The following is a 23,996-nucleotide window of genomic DNA, read 5'->3' as shown; positions in this document are numbered from 1 at the left end:
CTTTTTGCAGAAATGCAGGACATTTTTTTTTTTTTTTTAACATGGGTTCCTTTGAAACATGTTCAGATTAATGCATGTTTGTGCCTCCACTTTTTTTGGAAATAGTCAGACTTTTTTTAAACATGAAACTTTTGCCACATTTTATGTTCTGTGTTTTAAAATCTGCACAACGACAAATTTTCCGAAAGAGGAAAAAAAAGCATTAAATGCAAAATTGCGGTTAAAAAAAGTGGAACGCACAACAAAAAGCATTACAGAAACGCTCAAAAGCAACATCCATACAGTGAGGGGAAATAAAGTATTTGATCCCCTGCTGATTTTTTAAGTTTGCCCACTAACAAAGAAATGATCGGTCTATTATTTTAATGATAGGTTTATTTTAACCAGTTCCCGACCACCCACCGCCTTTTTAATGTGGCAGGGTGACTCGTACAGGCAAAATTACGTAGATCTACGTCGCTCACCTTGGGAGGAGCTAGGGGGCGAGCACGGCGCACTCCTACCCCCAATCGTCAGCGGGGAAGCCGATGCGGGTGTCAGGCGGCTCCGATTCCCGCCTGACACCCGCGATCGTTCCCCGCTGAGAGAGGACGGTTGGCTGTTGTAAACACAGCCGACCGTCCTCCTAAAATGATCAGAGCCCATGTGATCCTTCTATATAGGATCACATGTCTCTGTGGTCATCTCAGAAGCCACGCCCCCCCCCCACAGTTAGAATCACTCCCCTAGGGTCAGGTTTAACCCCTTGATCACCTATACTATAAACCTCTTCCCTGCCAGTGTCGTCATTACAGTAACAGTGCATATTTTTAGCACTGATTACTGTAGTAATGTCACTGGTACCCCCAAAAGTGTCAAAAATGTCAATTAGGGGTCCGATCTCTCCCCCGCAGTCTCGAAAAAAAAATCGCAGATCGCCGCCATTCCTAGTTAAAAAAATAAAAATGGCACTAATCTTTCCCATAGTTAGTAGATGCGATTGTTTTTTTACCAAAAATATTTAGCAGAAAACAAATTGGCCTAAAATGTTAAAAATTAGATTTTTACATTTTTTTTTTTGGGAATGTTATATAGCAGAAAGTGAAAAATATTGTTTTTTTTTTTTCCCCAAAATTGAAGCTTTTTTGTTTATAACGCAAAAAAAAAATCGCTCAGGTGATCAAATACCACCAAAAGAAAGCGCTATTTGTGGGAAAAAGACTTAAATTTCGTTTGGGTACAGCGTCGCACGACCGCGCAATTGTCCATTAAATAACGCAGTGCCGCATCGCAAAATGGGGCCTGGTCATTAAGGGGGCAAATCCTTCCGGTCCAGAAGTTGTTAACAGTGAGAGAAAATAACAACAAAAATATCCGGAAAAACGTGTTTCAGTAAAGTTATAAATTGATTTGCATTTTAATGAGTGAAATAAGTATTTGATCCCTTCTCAATCAGCAGGATTTCTGGCTCCCAGGTGTCTTCTATGCAGGTAATTAGCTGAGATTAGGAGCACTCTTAAAGGGAGTGCTCCTAATCTCAGCTTGTTACCTGTATAAAAGACACCTGTCCACAGAATCCATCCGATTCCAAACTCTTAACCATGGCCAAGACCAAAGAGCTGTCCAAGGATGTCAGGTACAAGATTGTAGACCTACACAAGCCTGGAATGGGCTACAAGACCATCGCCAAGTAGCTTTGTGAGAGGGTGACAACAGTTGGTGCGATTATCTGAAAATGGAAGAAACTCCAAATAATTGTCACTCTCCCTCGGTCTTGGACTCCATGCAGGGTCTCACCTCGTGGAGTTTTAATGATCATGAGAACAGTGAGGAATCAGCCCAGAACTCCTCGGGAGAATCTTGTCGGTGATCTCAAGGCAGCTGGGACCATAGTCACCAAGAAAACAATTGGTAACACACTTCCCTGTGAAGGACTAATATCCTACAGAGCTGGCAAGGTCCACCTGCTCAAGAAAGCACATGTACAGATCCGTCTGTAGTTTGCTAATGAACATCTGAAAGGTTCAGAGGAGAACTGGGTGAAAGTGTTGTGGTCAGATGAGACCAAAATCGAGCTCTTTGGCATCAACTCAACTCGCCTTGCACGTGTTTGGAGGGGGAATGCTGCCTATAATCCCAAGAACAGAATCCCCACCGTCAAACATGGAGGTGGAAACATTATGCTTTGGGGTTGTTTTTCTGCTAAGGGGACAGGACAAATACATTGCAAAAAAGGGACGATGGATGGGGCCATGTACCATCAAATATTGGGTGAGAACCTCCTTCCCTCAGCCAAGGCATTGAAAATGGGTTGTGGATGGGTATTCCAGCATAATGACCAAAGCACACGGCCAAGGCAACAAAGGAGTGGCTCAAGAGGAAGCTCATTAAAGTGATTGTAAAGTCTTGTCTATGTTTAAAAAAAAAAAACACATGTTATACTTACCACCTCTGTGCAGTTGGTTTTGCACAGGGCGATAAAAATAAGGTGTACAGCGCCTTGACAATGTCCCCGCGATGACGAAACGGCACGCTCGCACGTAGACACGCCCACTGCCGCGGCCATCTTGTGCTTCATGTTGGTTATATCTGCTGATATGTGAGTTTCCAAATGTGACTTTTTATGCCAATAAATTGTACATACTACACCATTGGAGTCTCCTTGTTTTTGGAGGTTCATTTGGCTTATCCAGCTGACAAGTATTGGGAGAAGTGGGAGTGCTGTGGAGTTACCATCTTTACAGATATGACACTGGACCGCTGACCGGAGCTTGGATGTGTGTACTATACACTCAGTCTGTCACCCTAACGCATGCCCTTTTGACCACTCCAGTCCTAACCGAGGGTCAATTATTCTGGTAAGGAGACCTCCTCTTCAGAGCACGTGGTGTTGTATTGTCTGTGGACCAGATTCTCTTGGTGCTGGATTCTCCTCCATTTCTGCTGATTGTTTCCATCAAAGGGGAAAATTATTTGCTGTGGACTTATGTACTGTTCTTGGGTCTGACCTTTGGCTTTCTATGGGCACAGATATATTTTTCCTCCTTCATTTTCTGTGTTTCAGGTGTGTGGCGCTGTACACCTTATTTTTATTTATCTGTGGTCTGATCTTGGCTATTGTACCGGCTGCCTTCGTTGATTGACCAAGCGCGGTTATTTTTTTGTTTTTAATTTTTGCACAGGGCATCCTGGATCCTCCTTTTCTTAGGTCCCTCTTTGCTGCTCTCAGCCCCTCCCTCCTATCGAGTGCCCCCACAGCAAGCAGTCTATCAGGGCACCAGAGCTGAGCTGCAGCTCCGTGTGTCCAATTAGAAACGGAGCTGTGGCCTGGCACGGCCCGCCCCCTTTCTCTCCTGATTGGCTAACTGACTTTGATTGTCTCAGGCAATCAGGAGGGAGTTCTGGATGGCAGAGTGACTCATAGATATTGCTGGATAGAGATGGGGCTCAGGTAAGAGTGGGTGCTGGGGAGGCTGCTATACACAGAAGGGTTTTTATCTTAATGCATAGAATGTAATGTAAAGGCAGAAAAACCTGCTGCCTTTACAACTCTTTTAAGGTCCTGGAGTGGCCTAGCCAGTCTTCAGATCTTAATCCCATAGAAAATCTGGAGGGAGCTGAAGGTTCCAGTTGCCAAACATCAGACTCCAAAACCCTAAAGACTTGGAGAGGATCTGCAAAGAGGAGGGGGACAAAATCCCTCCTGAGATGTGTGCAAACCTGGTGGCCAACTACAAGAAACGTCTGACCTCTGTGATTGCCACCAAGTACTAAGTCATGTTTTGCGAAGGGGTTAAATACTTTTTTCACTCATTAAAATGCAAATCAGTTTATAACTTTTTTGAAATGCGTTTTTGTTTTTTTGTTCTGTCTCTCGCTGTTAAAATAATCCTACCATTAAAATTCTAGGCTGATCATTTCTTTGTCAGTGGACAGATGTACATAATCAGCAGGGGATCAAATATTTGTTTCCCTCACTGTAGGTGTGAATTGAGCCTAAGTGAAAATCTTTTTTTTTTTTCATAGGCTAGAGATGCCTGCCTTCCAGATTTTGCAGTTCACCCCTATGTCCACTTAAAAATACATTTTGGTTTTGGAATTAGCTAATGGAAGAAAAACCACGAACCCCCCTCTTCTGGGGTCCCCCTCCGGCACGCCCAGCCTTTCCTCTCCTCTCTGTCCAGTGCCCTCTTGGAAAGTTGCTCCCCATGGGTGCACTTGTGCATGCTCGCTCCCTAGCCCCGCTGCTGCATCCATTGACACGGACAGTTCCTTCCTCACTGGCTTTGATTGACCGCATCGGGAGCCAATGGCTCCTGGTACCCCAGAAAAGCCAGGGAGACCCAGAAGTGAGAGAGAAGAGCTGAAGATCTGCACAGCACTGGATTGAATGAGGGCTCAGGTAAGTATGGGGGTGGGGGGCTGTGAGAGGCCAAAAACTATGCCTAATCATTTTTTACCTGAATGCATTAAGGTAAAAAATCTTTAGGCTTTAGAACCACTTTATAGGAGCTGATCTTGATATTTGATGACAGACCTCACCCTGTTGTCAGGTAGTGGTCCGCTTGCTAACAGCCCATGGAAGGAACATTAGGCAGGTTAAAAAATCTGCCATGATGGTGATTATTCTTCTTTGGGTCATCAAGTTCCTCTCTCCTCCATTTTGCTTTGACATAACTAAAGCCCCGTACACACGTACCGATTGTCGGCCGTAAATATTCGGCCGACGACCGATCGGCCGATTGTAGGCTTGTTAGTATGATGCTTCCGACAGCCGACAGCGCATTTTCGGCCGAACAGAATCTGTCGTGCAAGCATTAAAATTTTTGTTGGCCAACACCAGAACGGCCGATTGTTCGCCAGTCAGTACAGATTTCGGCCGACAGACAGCAGATTAGCAAGACTGGGCATGCTCAGAGAAGAAAAAACACACGGAAAGTTAACCATCACATGACATCACTTCTGCAGTCGGCTGTTGTTGGCCGACAAAATTCGTGTGCAGTCTTTTGCAGTTTTCAACAGACACGACAGCCCTGGACAAAAGACGGCCGATGCATACTAGCTCATTATGTGTTTCTCTTTCAGCTTGTAAAAAAAAAAAAAATTTAACTAAGTTTACAACCTCTTTAATAGTCCAAAATATTTTACTAGCTCTTCAGCTACATAGAAACATTGCAAACCGTTTTGTGAACCACAAGCCCCTCACTACCAGTGTCTAAAGATTTGAAAAACTCATATGGACTCAAAGGAGACTCTATAGCAGGGATCCTCAAACTATGGCCCTCCAGCTGTTGTGGAACTACACGTCCCATGAGGCATTGTAGAACTCTGACATTTGTAGGCATGATGGGAATTGTAGTTCTGAACAATTGGAGGGCCATAGTTTGAAGACCCCTGCTCTATAGCAAACTGTTCAACAGTCTGACGTTTTTTCAGTATTAGCGGCTGTATACTGAAGGTTTGTGGCCCCTGAAATGTGTGACTGTTGTGTTCTTGTGCTCCCAATATTTTTTTATTGGAAATAAAACATGGTGTATATTTTTCATAGTGTATTAGCAAACAAATTATCCATACTTTACATTCTCCGCTAGCCACAGTCAATACCAGTCCAGCTGTTTGGGAAACACTGCAATGTGCTTGTAGTAACCACAAACAAGGTGCACATTTTTTTTCCCCTTTATTTTGCCTGTTTAATAACAAAGCCTGTCAACAGATGAGATATATTAGAGTGAAATCTACCTTTGAGTAAAGTGGAATGAGAGTAACTGAAGTCATGCTGACAGTGCTTGTATCTCTCCACAGAACCCAAACCCAAAGACTGCAACATTCGCTAAAGTCGTACCGACTCCCAACAATGGATCTGCGGAGCTAGTGCCGCTACTCAGAGAGAAGGTGAGGCCACAATAATTCCCTTTGTGTTGTAGTGAGTATATTTATGGTAAACATGAGCTCTTATCTCTGGTATATTGCCTGATTAGGATAAATGTACATGAAATCACATACTCCTTGTTATGTGTCAGCTGAAACCAGTCCTACCCAAAGAAATTTTAATGCCCGTGTTTTCACAATATACAGAGCAGCTTATCTGTGTAACCGATCTTTAAAGACTTTCCCTGACCTTCTAAACTTTAACATAGTTCAGGTTGTCATGCTGGTCTTAAAACCTGCAATTTATGATTTATAAAATAAAAAAACTTGGAGGCAAGCAGGCTCTTCATAGTGGGTGGATTTAGTAGCTCAGACATAAAGGTATTATCACCTGGATGTGTACGTGATGAAGCCGACACCCGCCAGCAATAAAAACCTCAGATTTGGATAGAGGAACTTTAAGGAGTTTCATAAAGTGCATTGACTTGTATACTTTTACAGTCATAGTAAAAATAATGTGCCCACTCACTATTGTTATCCAGTTTCTTCATCAACTTAATTGATCCAGACAGACCAAGAGGACACCTTTTTTAAAGCATAATTTCACCTTTTGGGAACATGTTACCCATATTTAGGCTTGTAGTTTCAATGAATTACCATGGCAGAGTTGAGCGCTCTGGCAGTTCATTCTCCCTTCCTGTCATTTGTTTATCTGCCTGCCTGTACAAGGTATCACAGACAACCGTGCAGGAGTCACCCCAGAAGAGCGGCACAGGAGGGTCAAACAAGGATGCTGTGGAGGCAACAGACATCCTCCTCATTACCTGATGATGTGATTGGTTGTTAGGATGCCAGGGTCTAGAAAGTCATAATGGTGGCTGTGTGTAACTGAAAGGCAGGCTTGATACACCTGCTGCTTTTTGTGTACAGATTTTGATCAGTTTTTATGCATTTTGCCAAGGCACCCTAGTTGATAAAGGCTGCTCTAGACCCTTTCTACTCCCGCATGCTTTGCAGCGTCCTGTATGGCTCAGTTTAGTGTTACAGCAGCTCTCTTCTAAGACACGGAGAAGGATAAGCAGTGCTTTCTAGCTGATGTTTCCCTTGGAAAGATATAGAGTTTAAAAAAAAAAAAAAAATATACACACACAGGGCTCAAAATTTAAAGTCCTGAGCTACTTGCCAGGCCTTAAGGGTTACTCGCCACCAGTTGCCCCACCCAACTCCTACCCTGCCCCGCCCCTAATTCTGCCCCTAAACACGCCCTCATAAATTCTCATAAAATTACACTGTTAAATGTTTTTGCTTTAATGCAGAAGTTACAAAAATAAATATTAATAACGTTTTCAGTGACCATCAGTGCAGCATCATCAATAAAGCTTATCAGTGCGGCCTCAACAGAGCCCATCAGTGAAACCTAAACAGTGCCCATCAGTGCCTATCAATGCAGTCTCACCCATGCCCGTCAAAGCAGTCTCACCCATGCCCGTCAAAGCAGTCTCACCCATGCCCGTCAAAGCAGTCTCACCCATGCCCGTCAAAGCAGTCTCGCCCGTGTATGTCAATGCAGCCTCGCCAGTGCATGTCAATGCAACCTCACATCAGAAGGATGCACGTGTCACATGGCTCAATCCATTGCAGACCCCGCATGTGACACAATGGGGCATGCACATGTTGGGGAGCAATCCAGCCCTATACCAGGACATATAGTGCCAAAGTAGTAGAATACCCAGTGACAAACGATAGCGATTGTAAACAGCATCCAGCCCCAATATATATGTGGCTGGGATGAAGAAAAGCCAGGGAAGGAAAAGCAAAGCATATATCCGTCCCCAAATATTGGAGGTGGATCCATAGAGGACAAAAATAAAGGAAACAAAAATGAGATGGGTAAAAAATAATACGAATAAATAGTAAAGTGAAAGTGAGCACGAGTAAATATCGGCAGACTAACTCTCTTACATCTTTACAGATACCAGGCAGATATATTTCCAGCAAGAGAAAACATGGTATCGATACAGAGGACATATACAGATACATTGGGGTGTATATAAAAATGTATACAACATGATGCATGAATGTACATGAATCATAGACAAGCTTTCGATTAAACCAAGAAGAAGGAAGTGAGAATTGGGAAAACCAAGAGAGAAGAAAGGAAGTGCGATCATAGATTCACCTCAGAACCTGGCCGGATAATGACAGAGCGGCGGATCATCCCACTGTTACAGTTGTAATTGTAATTTCCGGGCGCTCGGTGACACACAGTCCCGCCTCCTAGCCCGGCTTCTTTGATAGACAGAACACCTGGCCAACCAGGACGTGAAGCGTCTATCAAAGAAGCCGGGCTAGGAGGCGGGACTGTGTGTCACCGAGCGCCCGGCAATTACAATTACAACTGTCCATTTACATAGATGCATCAGACAGAAGCTCCTGGGCATGAGAGGATGTATCGATCATAGATTCACCTCAGAACCTGGCTGGATAATGACAGAGCGGCGGATCATCCCGCTGTAACAGTTGTAATTGTAATTGCCGGGCGCTCGGTGACACACACACAGTCCCACCTTCTAGCCCGGCTTCTTTGATAGACGTCTCACGTCCTGGTTGGCCAGGTGTTCTGTCTATCAAAGAAGCTGGGCTAGGAGGCGGGACTGTGCGTGTCACCGAGCGCCCGGCAATTACAATTAAAACTGTAACAGCGGGATGATCTGCCGCTCTGTCATTATCCGGCCAGGTTCTGAGGTGAATCTATGATCGATACATCCTCATGCCCAGGAGCTTCTGTCTGATGCATCGGCTGGGCTGGCCGGCTTTCCTCCTCCTCTCCTCTCTTCACCTGATCGGCTCCCGGAGCAGCCCCACGCTCGCTCGCCATAAATAATTTTCCACTCGCAAAATGCGAGCAGGCGAGTGAAAAATTTGAGGGCTGTATGTGTGTGTGTGTATATGTATATATATGTATATGTGTATATATCTCTGGGACAAAGGGGGCAGAAAATAGTATGAAATGTTTATCCCTTCCCTACTCTGTCTAAAACTGAAAAAAAAAAAAAAATGTTGTTTTATATATGTTTAATGAAATGGATAGAGTTGCGCTAGTCTCTAGATAAACACATAGATAAATGTAGTGTCTGATTGTAAACAAATAGGTACTCAGTGTAAACTGGATACCAACAAGTGAGGCAGCCAGCACAACAGAACAAATCCAGTAAGCCAAAAATAAAGAAAAAGTGCAGCGCCTAATAATGAAATGCTAATGTGCATATAAACATGAAATACACATGAACCAAGAATCATAAATAGAGGTATCCAATGATAGACACAACTTCAGTGGGTGAATGGATCAAATAAACTGAAATTAATACAGTCTTTGGATCATAAAACAAAATGAAAAAAATGTGGTGACAGGAAGCCGCTCCCACCGAGAACCAGTATCCACCACCGCAATGTGAGTGCCAGGGTACTCTTACCAAATCAATGATCAAGCAGGCATGTATGACAAAAGATAAGCTCATAATCATCAGACAGGCATGGATAGCAGGGGTCAGCAGTCCGGTCATCAGCCTCCAGAAATTCTCCAAAGCCAGAAACCAGAGTGTATATAAATACGTAAATGGCATATGGACTCCCATCTGTTAATCTACCAGTCACAGGGCGGCATGGACCTCCATGGAGAAACAAAGGGCATCCAGTCGTGTAATACGTTTCAAATAGAGTGTTTTATTGAAAGAATAGGACAGGTACTCACAAAATTACTTGCATGGTACAGCATAGGATATCCAAGATGGCCGCAGCGTGCTTGCGTTCGTTATGTGGGCCTAACGCGTTTCGTCATCATAGACGTTGTCAAAGGCCTGTTTAATGAATCTTCAGGGACAGATCCAGGTTATGGGAGGTGGCATTTTGGGGGTAAAGGAGCATACAGCTTTGAGCCAAGGTGTCCGTTCTGCTTATACCTCTGCTTCTTTGACACATTGGGGTAGATTTACTAAAGCTGGATTGTGTAAAATCTGGCATAGCTGTGCATGGCAGCCAGTCGGCTGCTATCTTCAGCCTCTTCAATTAATCTTTTGACAATAAAACCTGGAATCTGATTGGTTTCTATGCAGAGCTGCAGCAAATTTTACACACTCCAGTTTTAGTAAATTTCCCCCACTAAATCAGCAGTGGTGCACACTGAAAGAGGCTTGTTGTCTCAGGGCAGGGGCATTTGTACAGTTGCTGTGAGATGCAGGAATTGATCTGCATTGTGGCCGATAGCGGCTGATCTGTCTAGTTTAGTCTTTTGAATTTTGGGACGGTCTTGATTTTTGATTGGCAATCCATAAATTGATGTTCTATAATATTGCCTCAGATTCTTTCTCTATTTAAAGAGGTTTTTTTTTTTCACACATCTTGGTTGTTTTTCCAGAATGAAGATGGGAAGGAGACCCTGTCATTCGAGTTCCAAAAAATCAAATATTCCTATGATGCTGAAGAGAAGAAAGTTTTTTATCCTGTTGTGTTTCCACTGGAGCGCCCCCTGTCCTATTACCAGAGTTCTAAAGGATACCTAGAAGAAGCGGATATCAAAGCTGCTGAGAAGAAATATGGAATCAACAAGTAAGAACTGTCTTGGTATTATTTTTTGTTTCTTGGGCATTGTGCTTAATTGGGGACAGCAGCCAGGAAAACAGTTTTCAGTTTTTTTCCTTCCTGTCTGCATCCTGTGAAGCTGGCCTGAGATATGTTGATCTATGGATCTGCATTTAACTACTTGTCGACCCGCCACTGCGGCATGTGCAGGCACAATCTTATATATGTATGTCACTGTATCTGCTTCAGTTCAGGTGCACTGCGCGCACACCCCAACCGGCGAACACAGCAGATTGCAGATCCCGGAACCTAACCCCCTCTAACGCATTTTTTTTATTTTTCCTCATACGGTCACCACTCAATGTCCCTGATCCCGGCCACACCAGTCATATGATGATGCGGTACTGTGCTGGTGACTGTATGTGGAAAAAAAAAAAAAGGTATTTTCCCAAAAAAGTTTTCAACTTCAAAAAACTCAGCAGGCCTCTTAATGTCTCAGACTGTCTACTTTCCAAAAAGGGGACATTTGTACTGTCCTGGCATTTTAACCACTTGCCGACCGCCCGCTTCAGTTTTACTGCGGCAGGCTGGCTCCGCTGCACTAACTGATGTAGTACTATGTTGGTCGTGCGTGTGATGCTGGGGGACGAGCGCGCACTTCCGCCCCCACTAGGCAGCGGGGATGCCGATGCTTGGGGCTGGCGGCAGCGATTGCCGCCGGCCACCCGCGTTTGCCGCAATTTTCCTCACAAATAGAGATTTCTTTTGGTGGTATTTGATCACCACTGGGTTTATTTTTTGCGCTGAGAAAAAAAAAAAGACCTAAAAGTTTGGGGGGAGGGGGGGGGGGAATGTTTTTTACTTTCTGCTATAAAACACATCCAATGAATAAAATCCATAAATTTAGGCCAATATGTATTCTGCTTAAAAAAATAAATAATCCCAATAAGCGTATTGGTTTATGCGAAAGTTATAGCGTCTGCAAACTACGGTGTGTGTGTATATACACACACACACACACACACGTAATGGCAGTGATCTGCAACCCATAGCGGGATTGATAGCATGGCGGACGGTCTGATACTTTGTGGGAACCAGTGGCACTAATACGTTATTCGGGGCTAAAAATATACACAGTCACTGTACTAATGACACTGGCTGGGAAGGGGTTAACATCCAAGGCGATCGAAGGGTTAAATGTGTGCCTAACAGTGCTTGGTGTGTTTGCTGTGAGGTGCTTTTACTAAGGGATGTGCTGGTTTTTATTCCAATATTGTTTGCATACAGAGCTTTATCCTATCTTCCTTCTCGCCGATCAGCGGGTGCTGCCGGTCATCCATTGGCCAGCACCCGCAAATTGGCTTGTGCTGTGTCCAGTCACAGCACAGCCAACGCACGCCCCCTACCCAGAAGTGCTAGCACGTGATCTGGCACAGGAGAGCCACTCTGCTGCCGTACTAATAGGTGAGGCGGTCAGCAAGTGGTTGAGGGCCTCAAGAAATGAGATTGGCCGTTAGTACATCAGGATTAATCAATTTTCAAATGTATGCAGCGGGTAAAATAAGTATTGAACACGTCACCATTTTTCTAGGTAAATGTATTTCTAAAGGTGCTATTGACAGGAAATGTTCACCACATGTCGGTAGCAACCCATGCAATCCATACATACAAGGAAACAAAAAAGTTCAGAAATGAAGTTGTGTAATAAAACGAAATGACACAGGGAAAAAGTATTGGACACGCTAACTGAAATGTATTTAATACTTCATGCAAAATCCTTCATTAGTAATGACAGCTTCAAGACATCTCTTGTATGGAGAAACTAGTCTCATGCATTGCTCAGGTGTGACTTTGACCCATTCTTCCACACAGCCTTTGACTACTAAAGGTTCTTTGGGCCTCTTCTATGAACTCTGTTCTTTAGTTCTTTCTTCCCATTCTTTCACACAAACAGTCTTCAAATTTTGAGGTATCTATGGGCCTCTTCTAGAGCTGCACGATTCTGGATAAAATTAGAATCACGTTTGTTTTTTTTTTGTGTTTTTTTAGCGTAGTATAAATATCACGATTCTCTGGGTAATATCTTTTACATTATACAAAAAAAATTGGGCTAACTTTACTGTTTAGTTTTTTTTAAATTCATTAAAGTGTATTTTTCCCCAAAAAACTGCATTTGAAAGACTTCTGCACAAATACAGTGTGACATAAAATATTGTAACAATCGCCATTTTATTCTCTAGGGTTTCTGCTACAAAAATGTGTGTTTTAGGGGTTCTAAGCAATTTTCTAACAAAAAATACTGATTTTTAACTTGGGGTTAGTCTTTTTTTTTTTTTTTTTAATTCTTTTTATTTCAATATGTGCATAAAAACGAACATTCCAAACGTCCTTTCAACAAAGGGACAAAACAATATAAAATAAAAAAATTATGCAATATCCAAATAATTATCTGTTTACTTAGTATTCATAATCTCTTTATGCCAAGGTATATGGGGTTAGTCTTTAAGAGGTTAAACTGCCCTCACTTACAGAAGTTCGTTAGGGTCCTTTCACACAGTCTTTCCGCCCAGCGGACTCTGTTTTTGCTCAGCGGGGATCAATCCGCCGATCCCCGCTGAGCAGGCAGATGACAGGTCCGTCTCCGCTTACTATGCTGAGACACCCGTCAGATCCTGCTCTCCTCCATGGGAGATCAGATGAAAACGGACCGCTTGTCCATTTTTATCCAATCCGATCCTCCAGATGGATGGAAAATAGGCTTTTCATCCATCTGGATTTCACGGATCGGATAGCAGCAGGTGTCAGCAGACATGTCACCGCTGACATTCACTACTCCATAGAGGTGCATGGAGGATCAGATCAGGTCCGCCAGAAAAATGTGTGAAAGGGCTCTTACTTTGATCTAAAACAGGCATGTCCAACCTGCGGCCCACTGCCCCCTGACAATTTATTTTTATTTTTTGCTGGGGAGGAAGGAAGTCGAGTCGGTGGTACGGCCACAGTGGCTTCCAACTAACTGTAGGCAGAGGCTGCCTCGGAGGGGATCATCCTCTAGTTGTGTTAAATTAGTGCTGGGGGGGGGGGGGGGGGGGGCGCAGCAGCGCGGGAAGGGGGCGGCAAAGTTTTATTACTTATATACCTTAACCATAGTATATATTTTATATGCGGCCCGAGAAAATTTCTCTACACTCAATGTGGCCCAGAGAAGCCAAAAGGTTGGACACCCATGATCTAAAAGAAGGAAATGATACATTGTGAAACGTGTTTATAGTTCTCTGGCAGTCTTAGTCCCCGTTCACACTGGGGTGACTTGTGAGGCGACCTGGTCGCCTCACAGGTCGCCATAGGTCGTCTTCCATAGGGAAGCTGCGGACCCGTTCTAATAGGAGCGACACAAGTCGCTCCGACTTAGAAAAAGGGTCCGGAGCTTCTTTGGGGCGACCCGGAGCGACCGTCATAGACTTCAATGTTATGAAGTCCGTGCCGGCCGCTCCGAGGTCGCGGCGCGCTGCTCGCACCGCGACCTCGGAGGTCGCCCCGGGAACGGGGCCTTGGCAATGTTGATACACATTTTCCTGAGGCTTTTTTTTTTTTTTTTTTGACAGCTGTGAGTGAGCAGAGAAAAAATTGAGGGCATTCTGTTTTAAGATTATGAGGAGGAGTGAGTCGAGATCGCAATTTTTTTTTTTTCTTAAACAATTAATCGTGCGGCTCTTACCTCTTCTATGAACTTAGTTCTTTCCATAGATTTTTCTATTGGATTCAATTCAGGTGATTGGCTGGGCTTTTCTAGCAGCTTAATTTACTTTGAAACCAAATTGAGTTTCCTTGGCTTTGTGTTTCGTATCATTGCCATGCTGAAATGCCCATTCTCATTTCATCTTCATCATCCTGGTAGATGGCAGCAGAGTTTTATTAAGAATGTCATGGTACGTTTTTCCATACATTTTTCCATTCATTCTTTCTTCAGTGAAATAAAGTTTGCCATTACCAAATGCTGAAAAACCGCCCCACATCATGTTTTCCCACCTCCAAACTTCACTGTTGGTATGGGGGTGTTTTTGCAGTGGTGTGCCGTGCCACTTGACCTCCAAACATGGTGTGTATTATGGCATCCAAAGAGTTATTTTGGTCTCCTCTGACCAGACTATATTCTCCCAGTATTTCACAGGCTTGTCTAAATGTTGTGCAGCAAACTGTAAAGAAGCTTCAACATGCTTTTTCTTCAGCAGTGGAGTCTTGTGTGGTAAAAGTGTATACAGGGCATGGCGGTTGAGTGCACTACTTATGGTTTCCTTTGAAACAATTGTACCTGCTGGTTCCAGGTCTCTCTGAAGCTCTCCACAAGTGGTCCTTGGCTAGTAGGTCCTTGGCTTGGATAGACTAGTTTATGGTGAAATGATGTTCCTTCCACTTCCGGATTATGGCCCCAACAGTGCTCACTGGAACTTTCAGAAAGTTTAAAATCCTTCTGTAACCAATGCCATCAGTATGTTTTTTTTTTTTTTTTTTTTCAACAATAAAGTTGTGAGGGTCTTGAGAGAGCTCTATGCTTTTACCCATCATGAGATGTTTCTTATGTGACACCCTGGGAGTAATGTTTTTTTTTTTTAGGCCATCAGTGGAGACTGCAGTAGCTGATATTAATTTCCACTGACAAGGTGCAGGATTGCTTTCTAATTACTGATAGATTTCAGCTGGTTTTCTGGCTTTCCATGCCTTTTTTGCACCCCCCTTTCTTCATGTGTTCAATAGTTTTCTCTGCATTATTCCATTTTTGGACACAACTTAATTTTCCGAACGTATTTTTGATTTATTTGCAGGTATGGATTGCATTGGTTGTACCTTTACAAATATATTTACCTAGAAAAATGGTGACGTATTCAATACTTATTTTACCCGCTGTGTAGCATAGTTTGGAGGCGCTGTAACTTTCACACAAAATAGTTAATATACAGTACGCTTAAGATTTTTTTTTTTTTTTTTTTTTGTACCATAGACATGTAGCAGAATACATTTTGGCCTAAATTTATGACAACTTGATTTTATTATATATTTTTTTTATAAGGGATATTTTTGTTTTTTTTCCAAAATATTCAGTCTTTTTTTTTTTTTTTGGGTCCTTTCACACGGCCGCTCCGTGTGTCCGCAAATCATCCCATCCGTTTGTGGATGATTTGCGGACATAATGTAAGTGAATGGCACTGCGGATGTCAGCGGAATACCATCCGCTGACATCCGATTTTCCTCCTTTCAGTTCCGTTCCTATTTTTTCATCCGTGTAAAAAACGGAAAGGAAGGAAAATCGGATGTCAGCGGATGACACCCGCAATGCCATATACTTACATTATGTCCGCATATCATCCGCAAATGGATGGGATGATATGCGGGCACACGGAGCGGATGACAGAAATGTCATCCGCTCCGTGGGAAAAAAAAAAGTCCCGCAGCGGACCTTTCACACGGAGCGGCCGTGTGAAAGAAGCCTTAGTTTATAATAGGAATAAAATAAAAAAATAAAGTTGTGATCAAACACCACCAAAAGAAAGCTATATTTGTGTGAAAAAATGATATAAATTTAATTTGCGTACTGTGTTGTTTGACTGCGCAATTGCCAGTTAAAGTAGCACATTGCTATAGAGAAAACCCTTCTAGAGCTCATGTGGTACAGTACGGGCCCACATACATGTTTCAGTATACTGTATGTTCCTTTGTGTTGTCTACAAAGTGCAAGTTCAAATGGACTCCCACAAACACCCTTCCATGGACCCCCTGTCCAGTAATATTGATAAAATTAAACCTTTGTTGGGGTGTCACTGTGGGACCTTAAAGACTTATGTGCTCGTTTTTCAATCTCCCAGATTATATTGCACAAGTTAAATACATAGCAATAAAATTGCTGTTCCATCTTGCAGTCTTGGCATTGTTATATTGGTTTAGCTTTTTGTTGCATGTCAGGAATACCCAAACTAAGGCAAGTCTGACAAAAGAACATTTTTGTTTCTGAAGGTTGCAATATTAAAAAGGATTTTTTAGTAATGTCTAAAGAGGTCCACCGGGAAAAAGTATATTTGTACCCCAAACTTTTTTTTCGTAGTTTTGGCTAGATAAGAGCATGGTTAAAACCCTTTTCGGGTTATTTTTGCTTTCTGTGTCCTGGAACATGGCAAGATGTGGGAGTAAAATATGAGAAAATCTCCTCTTAGTTTTTAATTGAACAGGTGTTCCTGTGAGATTTCCCCTCCCTTCCCTATCACTTTTTGTGTCTGGATGACAACCAGGTCACCAGGACAAATAGTGGGTTAATCTCTCCAGTAGGGCACAGAGAACCATAAAAATCAGAGGTTCTTAATTTTCTCTTCCAAAAAAAAAAAGATTTATGCTACAATTATACTTGTGCCTTATGCACTGTAACAGGCTACCTTGGTGTGAACGGGCCCTTAAATTGTTTCCCCTTACAGTGTGAGGTTGTGTTTCCCTTATTACCATACCGCAGCTCATTAACCTTATTGTGACAGTGGAAAACTGGCATCTAGGCTTCCATCTGAAGTTAGCCATTTATAGAAGAACTCTGCCATAGATGCTTACAAATCTTAATAGTATATTTTTTCCTTGTATGCTTAGCCTGTAAAGTCTTTGTGTGTGTTGTGTTAAAAAAAAAAAAAAAAAAAAAGTTATAATTACCTCCTATGTGCAGTTGGTTTTGCACAGGGTAGCCGGGATCCTCCTATTTGAGCCCTCTTTGCTGCTTCTTGCCCCTCCCTCCTGTCAAGTGCCGCCACAGCAAGCAGCTTGCTATGGGGGCACCCTAACCGAGCTGCAGCTCCCTGTGTCCATTGAGAGACAGAGCTCCTGTACGGCACCACCCCCCCTCTCTCCTGATTGGCTATCTGACTTTGACAGCCATGGGAAGCCAATGGTGCCAGGGCTGTGTCTCAGACAATCGGAAAGGAGAGTCCCAGACGGTTGAGAAACTCAGACATGGCTGGACAGAGATGGACCTCAGGTAAGTATTAGTAAGTCTCAGCCTCCCATGCATTAGGGCGCAGGGGAGGCTGCTACACCCAGAAGGTTTTTTTTTTTATCTGAATGCATTAAGATAAAAAAACCTTCTGACTTTACAACCACTAAAACAGTCCACTGTTCTCTTTTAAAAAGTTATGACTGTAGATAATTTCACACATTTTTGAGTGCATAGCTAAAGTGGTTCTAAAAGCTGAAGAAGTTTTTTTTACCTTGATGCATTCTAGCCTCCAAAAGAAGAGGATCAGGGCTTCGAAGTATAACATGGGTGTGCTTTTTTTTTTTTTTTTTTCTTTAAATCCCTTCCTTTACAATCAGTTTAAACCACTTCCTACCACTTAAAATCTCAATTCCAGCTCCCTACATACATTGTTTGTATGGGGAAGGGGAAGCTCTACTTGTTCGCACCACCCCCCCCCCCCCCTCTACTGCCACATTTAGCACTTTTGCAGGGGAGGGGGAAGCAGGTACCAGGTGTGGACATGTTCCCGCTCCCACTTCTGGGAAATAGATCGCTGGTTTTACTCAGAAGGTAGAAGAGGTCCCAGAAGACAGTGGGACCATTCAGAAAGCGAAGCGCAACTCAAGCATGCGCAGTAGGAGACAGATGCTGGTGCCTGCACCCCAAGCAGATTGATAAATTGGTTAGGGGTGCCAACATTGTGGAATCCCTGGACAGGTAAGTGTCCTAATATTAAAAGTCAGCAGCTACAGTTATGTGTAGCTGCTGACTTTAATTTTTTTTTTTGTAGACTGGAACTCCTCTTTAAATTTCCTCAGTTTATCAGATATTGTGTTACCAACTTAAAACGTTTTTGTTTCTGTCCTTAGAGCAGAGATGGTTGTTCCCGATTTTCTACATCTGTTTAAAGAGAGAGCCATTGCACCGTTCTTTGTGTTTCAGGTATGAGTCTTTATAATATCCTATATGTCTGACATATTTGTAGTGTAATTGGACCTGTCATTTTTATAGTCCTTTTTATAGTCCTAGATAAGAAACTGTTGGAGCTAAACAAAAAAGTTTTGGAGACTTTTTAATGTTATGTTACAATACTGGGCCCAACCTGACAGCTGTACATTACATTTGTTAAATGTAATGTCTATAAAATGTATTTTTAGGGCCTGTTTACACCAGAATGGGTTTTTTAGCATTGTGTTATGCATCCTATTCAATATTACCGACTTCATTGCAGCAAGGTGGTATAAATTGGCCCTTTAGCCCCCTTTCACAGGCTTTCCGATCAGGTCCGCCTGTCAGTTTTTCAGGCGAACCTGATCGGATGCTCCATGCAGCTCTATGGAGCAGTGGATGTCAGCGGTGATTTCTCCGCTGACACCAGCTGCTATCCGATCCTGTTCATGAAATCTGGACGGATGGAATCACGATTTTCCGTCCGTCTGGAGGATCAGATAAGATCAGGAAAAAATGGACAGGCGGTCCGTTATCATCCGATCTCCCATAGAGGAGAGCGGGGCTCTGACAGCTCCGTCTCTGCACACAGAGCGGCGATGGAGCTGTCATCCGCCTGCTCAGCGGGGATTGGCGGATCCATCCCCGCTGAGCAAAAAACGGAGTCCACTGGGCGCGCCGCCCGTGTGGAAGGGGCCTTCAGATTTGAAACTATATTAACCACTTCATGGCCGTGCTATAGCCGTAAGACTACAGCGCGGCTCTCTCATCCCTGGAGGGAGTCTTTGAATGTCCTCCCAGAACCGTGCTCCCTGGGGCGCGCATCCGGCATACTCTGTGATTGCTGTGTCAGACACAGCTGACCTCAGATTGTGATAAAGGGCCAATCACAGAGGTCCTTTACCATGTGATCAGCTGAGTCCAATGACAGTTGATTGCATATAGGCAAACTTGCCGGTTATCTTCATTTCTTTCCTTGGACTGTCACAGCGTGAGGAGAAGAGAGCTGGTAACTGGCAAGTGTGACAGGGAACATTTACACAGATAATCAGGGCACTGATAATCAATGAAGGAGAAAAATTACTTATTTGATACATTTTATAAAAGAAACCTAAAACTTTTTTTTTTTTTCCTCAAAATGGTCAGTCTTTTTTTTTTTTATTAAGCAATAAAAAAATCCTAGTGGTGAATAAATACCACCAAAATAAATCTATATCTGTCTCAAAGTGATGATAACAATTTCATATCAATGTTTCATGTCTGTGCAATTGTCAAAGTGAATCAGCACTGAAAGCTGAAAATTTGGTCTGGGCAGGAAGGGGGTGATAGTGCCCGATTTATTGAATTTGTTAAAGACCTCAAGCACATTTCTTCTGAAAACAAAGGACCATGCATTAAAACATGGTAGTCCATAGTTTAGATTTGGAAATGCTCCAGGTTTGCTGCTCAAAAAAAAAAAAAAAAAAAAAATGAATGCACTAAAAACATAGATTTCATAAACATTTATTTTGTGACATGCAGTTGCTACACTGTACCCATATGAACTTTATCATTTTTTTTTTTTTACGCAAATAGAGCTTTTTTTGTTAACATATAATCACCACTGTGATTTTATTTTTTGCTAAACGGACGAAAAAAAGACTGAAAAGTTGTGTTTTTTTTTTTTTATTTTATTTAAAAAAAGATTTTTGAAGTTTTGTTATAAAATTTTGCAAAAAGGTAACTTTTTTCCATCACTGATGGGCAGCGCTGAGACATTTCTGCTACAGTATAGAAATGTGGAAGATGTTTGTTGTAGGACTGGAGGTTTAGGAAAAAAGTTGCCTGCCTTTGTTCCTGAATGTTAACGTTTGAGTGCTCATTGTCTGTATTTGTTGGCAGGTGTTTTGTGTGGGGCTCTGGTGCTTAGATGAATATTGGTACTACAGCGTCTTTACCCTCTTTATGTTGGTGGCATTTGAGGCCTCTCTGGTCCAGCAACAGATGAGGAACCTGTCTGAGATCAGGAAGATGGGGAACAAGCCTTACATGATTCAGGTGAGGAGAGGACTGAAACATTTCCTGCTCTCATAGTACATTTATTTTCATTGTATTGACATTTACTTGCTACTTAGATGCTGTCAACTTACACATACGGTCACTTAGCGCTGAATTAGCATGTAAAGCGAGAGCTCTTCATTCTCGCCTCTCCAAAATACCCAGTGTCACCTGGTGTGGAATTATGGCAGGCAAAGGATTAAGAAATGTTTTATTTTAATGCGGCAGACACACTTCATTATGTTACAATATTCTGTCGGTTACAATATACTGCATTGTATGCATGAAAAAAGTTTTTTTTTTTTTTTTTTACTACCTTTTTGTGTTTAAATTAGAGAAAATGCAAAGCCAAAACAATTTTATTTTAAACCTATTGAATAGTTAAGGTCCCGTTCACACTGGGGCGACACTACTTTGCCGGGCGACCTCATAGGTCGCGGCGCGCAGCTCGCACCGCGACCTCAGAGCGGCCGGCACGGACTTCATAACATTGAAGTCTATGCAGGTCGCTCCGGGTTGCCCCAAAGAAGCTCCGGACCCTTTTTCTAAGTCGGAGCGACTTGTCGCTCCTATTAGAACGGGTCCGCAGCTTCTCTATGGAAGGTGACCTGTCAGGCGACTAGGTCGCCTGACAGGTCGCCCCAGTGTGAACGGGGGCTTATACTTCTGTTAGTATTTTTTTTGTTTTACATTCATTTGTGTCTATAGGAAAAGAGGTGAAGGTAAATCTATTGAACAAATCTCGCCAGAGAGAAATAATTTCCCTCTTAAACAGTTGTCATAGAAACAGGCGTCTCCGTTTGAAGCCTACAGCTCCATTCTTGGTTTGGTGACAACTCAGCAAAGGATTTTCCCTCACTTTCAGTCCTCGGGACAGTGGTCTTCAGAACGGATAGACTAAATCTTCCTAACGGGCACACTGCATAGAAACCGGACAAGAGTCGCAACTCTATTCGAAGCCTAAACTCCACTACTAGGGTAAAAAAAAATGACCTACACTTGCACAGAGCTGTGCCTGCCCTGCAAGGGTTAGGTGATTGTTTTTTCCAGGGGAGTGGAGAAAGCCTTATACTCACCGACCCTACGCTCCACCGGTAAACGGCGCTCCCCCCACGATTTAGCATTGGACTGTTCGCTGCATCCCCACATCCAGAGCAGGTCTGTGGAGCATGCTCTGCACTCGATGTCAGGAACAGTCCACCGTACTAGGCGGCAGGGAGGATTTGGTAAGTATACAGTGCATCCAGAAAGTATTCACAGTTCTTCACTTTTTCCACATTTTGTTAGGTTACAGCCTTATTCCAAAATTATTTAAATTATTTTCCTCAATTCTAAAAAAAAAAAAAAAAAAATACCCATAATAACGTAAAAGAAGTTTGTTTGAAATCTTTGCAAATATTTATTAAAAATAAAAACATTTACATACGTATTCACAGCCTTTGCTCAGTAGATGTTAGCTTTTCCATTTTAACATTTTTTGGCTCAGCAGGAAACTATTTTTTTTTTTTTTTTTATATATATATACATGCATGTTTTAGTTGAAAACAGTCTGATTTGCTTGCAGCTCTTAGTACATGGGGCATATATTATTGCTTGTTACATATAGAGGCAGCTTACAATTAGATGTATCAGATCTCAGGTTGTGATATCCCTTAAAGGAGATTTATAGTCACATCATACACTTTCATTTTGTACCGTGAGCATTGTAATTGCAAAAAAAAAAAAAATTGTTGACAATCCTATAGAAGCTTACTTTGAAAATCTTCTTTCATGTTGTGAGCGATGCAGGTCTGTTTTCCATCTCTTTCCACAACTTCCTGAATTCCCTGCATGCTTCGACCATAGAAACATTTTAAGCTGCCACACTCTTTGCTGCTATACCTTCATTCAGAAACCTAGACAATACCATTTTTAGCTTTGTGTCGTCCTAGGGAGACTCCGTGGACCCAGCAATTTGCATCCTTTATTTGAAGCTGTTCCCCCCAATGATATTCTGAGCAGAATTTAACTGCTTTTCTATTTGCCTGGAGGTATTCTCCAAATTTTCTTTTCTTTTATAATAGAATACCCATGCTTTCATCTTCTGGAGCCCATGCCAGCTTATAAAAAACAGGTCTTATGTTCTGTATAAAAATGCTCACAAGGCCTGCCCAAAGAAAAAAGTGAACAACCCAAGCGCTTCAGGACAACCCAACTGCTAATCCATAGTGCTGCTACTTGAAGTATAATATGTATGAAAACGGAAAACAAACAATATGTAAAACATATAAATGTAGCCAGTAGCGCAAGGATGGTGGTAGCCTCACACCATCAATAGAGTAAACTGAACGTATGTGCAAACAATCCTTCTACTCAACAATCTCACATAAAATCACATTAATAAATGAGAGTCCATCAAGGCATCAGAATGTCCATCCATAAATAGATGCATCCAAGAATGTGAACTTGATAAGTGGATGTAATACGGGTCACCTCTTAACACCACCACCCTGCAAGCAAGGGGGAGTAGATCACACTCACCAACACTATTGGCTCAGCCACTCTCGTGGTCAAGCAAACGCACTAGATGTCAGCAATATCCACCATAGACAATCCCGACTGCTCACAGGGATGAGGGGGACCAATATACTGATTGAAAATCCAAATCAGTGTAACCTTCTGGTCTTATGTTCTGTTTTCCTCCTGAAAGTGCCACACCTTGCTCTAGCAAGCTCTGGTCTTCTTTCCTTTGTGTATCTCATCTCTCTGCCTATAGGGCCACCTTCTCCATCCAGCGTGTACATTTGTTGTGTTCTGGAACTTTCCTATATTCCTGTTGCCTGAACCTCCTTTCACTCACTCTGTTGTCCTGCATGTTTCCTGTCACTTTAAAACTAAAGTCAACACTGGGTCTTCAGTCTAGCATGGAACTTCAAGTCTACAATCTGGAATTTGGGGTTTGCTGGATTCTAGCATTATTGCACACAGAATTGTGCTGGCAGAAAGACTTGCTTTGATTAAACGTTTTTAGCTCTTGTCCGTTTTAGTTACTTTGCCATTTATCATTGATCATTAAAAGAGTTTGTGGTGTTTGTACAATTTATCATGTGAGTAAATTATGCTTCACGTTCAACATATTTATCTGTTTCTAAGGTGTACAGAAATCGGAAATGGAGGCCAATCTCCAGCGATGAAATCATCCCAGGTGACATTGTGTCTATAGGTAAGCTTTCATATACAGTACATATACATAAGTAACCCTTTCCTGTCTGCAATCTGTATATAAAAGTAGAACTTTACCTTAAAAACTACTACTTCTCTTCTCCAATAAAAACTTCTTTAAAATGTAGACTGAGTTGTCCATGAGAAGCTCGGTGTATATTTTCAGCATGCCTTTGTGATGTGATAAATTAACTCCCGCACACATGCATGATAGTTGCATCATCCCAGCCTGGCAAAAAAAAGATGGCTGAAGCGCAGGTGAAGATGTTCGTAACAATGAGGGGGAGTATAATGGACTTTAGTTCCACTTAATATTCTCCATGCTGAAGCATCCTTTCTTTAAAGAGCCACACATTGTATTGCTGGTGGCTTTCATTCAATCCTATATCAAAAAAATTTC

General features: G+C 42.5%; 1 protein-coding gene across 1 annotated transcript in view; it reads left to right on the top strand.

Moving 5' to 3' along the window:
* ATP13A1 (ATPase 13A1) overlaps window positions 1-23,996 on the top strand; it is an 89,500-nt gene that overhangs the window by 2,975 nt on the left and 62,529 nt on the right. The window contains exons 2-6 of the mRNA XM_082254825.1: window positions 5,782-5,871; window positions 10,262-10,452; window positions 18,280-18,352; window positions 20,240-20,395; window positions 23,528-23,597. Coding sequence (XP_082110951.1) covers window positions 5,782-5,871; window positions 10,262-10,452; window positions 18,280-18,352; window positions 20,240-20,395; window positions 23,528-23,597 — 580 coding nt within the window. The remainder of the gene's footprint in view (window positions 1-5,781; window positions 5,872-10,261; window positions 10,453-18,279; window positions 18,353-20,239; window positions 20,396-23,527; window positions 23,598-23,996) is intronic.

Source organism: Pelophylax lessonae, assembly GCF_965119305.1.
Source record: "Pelophylax lessonae genome assembly, chromosome: 4".
Classification (NCBI taxonomy): Eukaryota; Metazoa; Chordata; class Amphibia; order Anura; family Ranidae; genus Pelophylax; species Pelophylax lessonae.
Note: the sequence above shows the minus strand (reverse complement) of the source record. Positions and strands in the feature narration are given on the sequence as shown.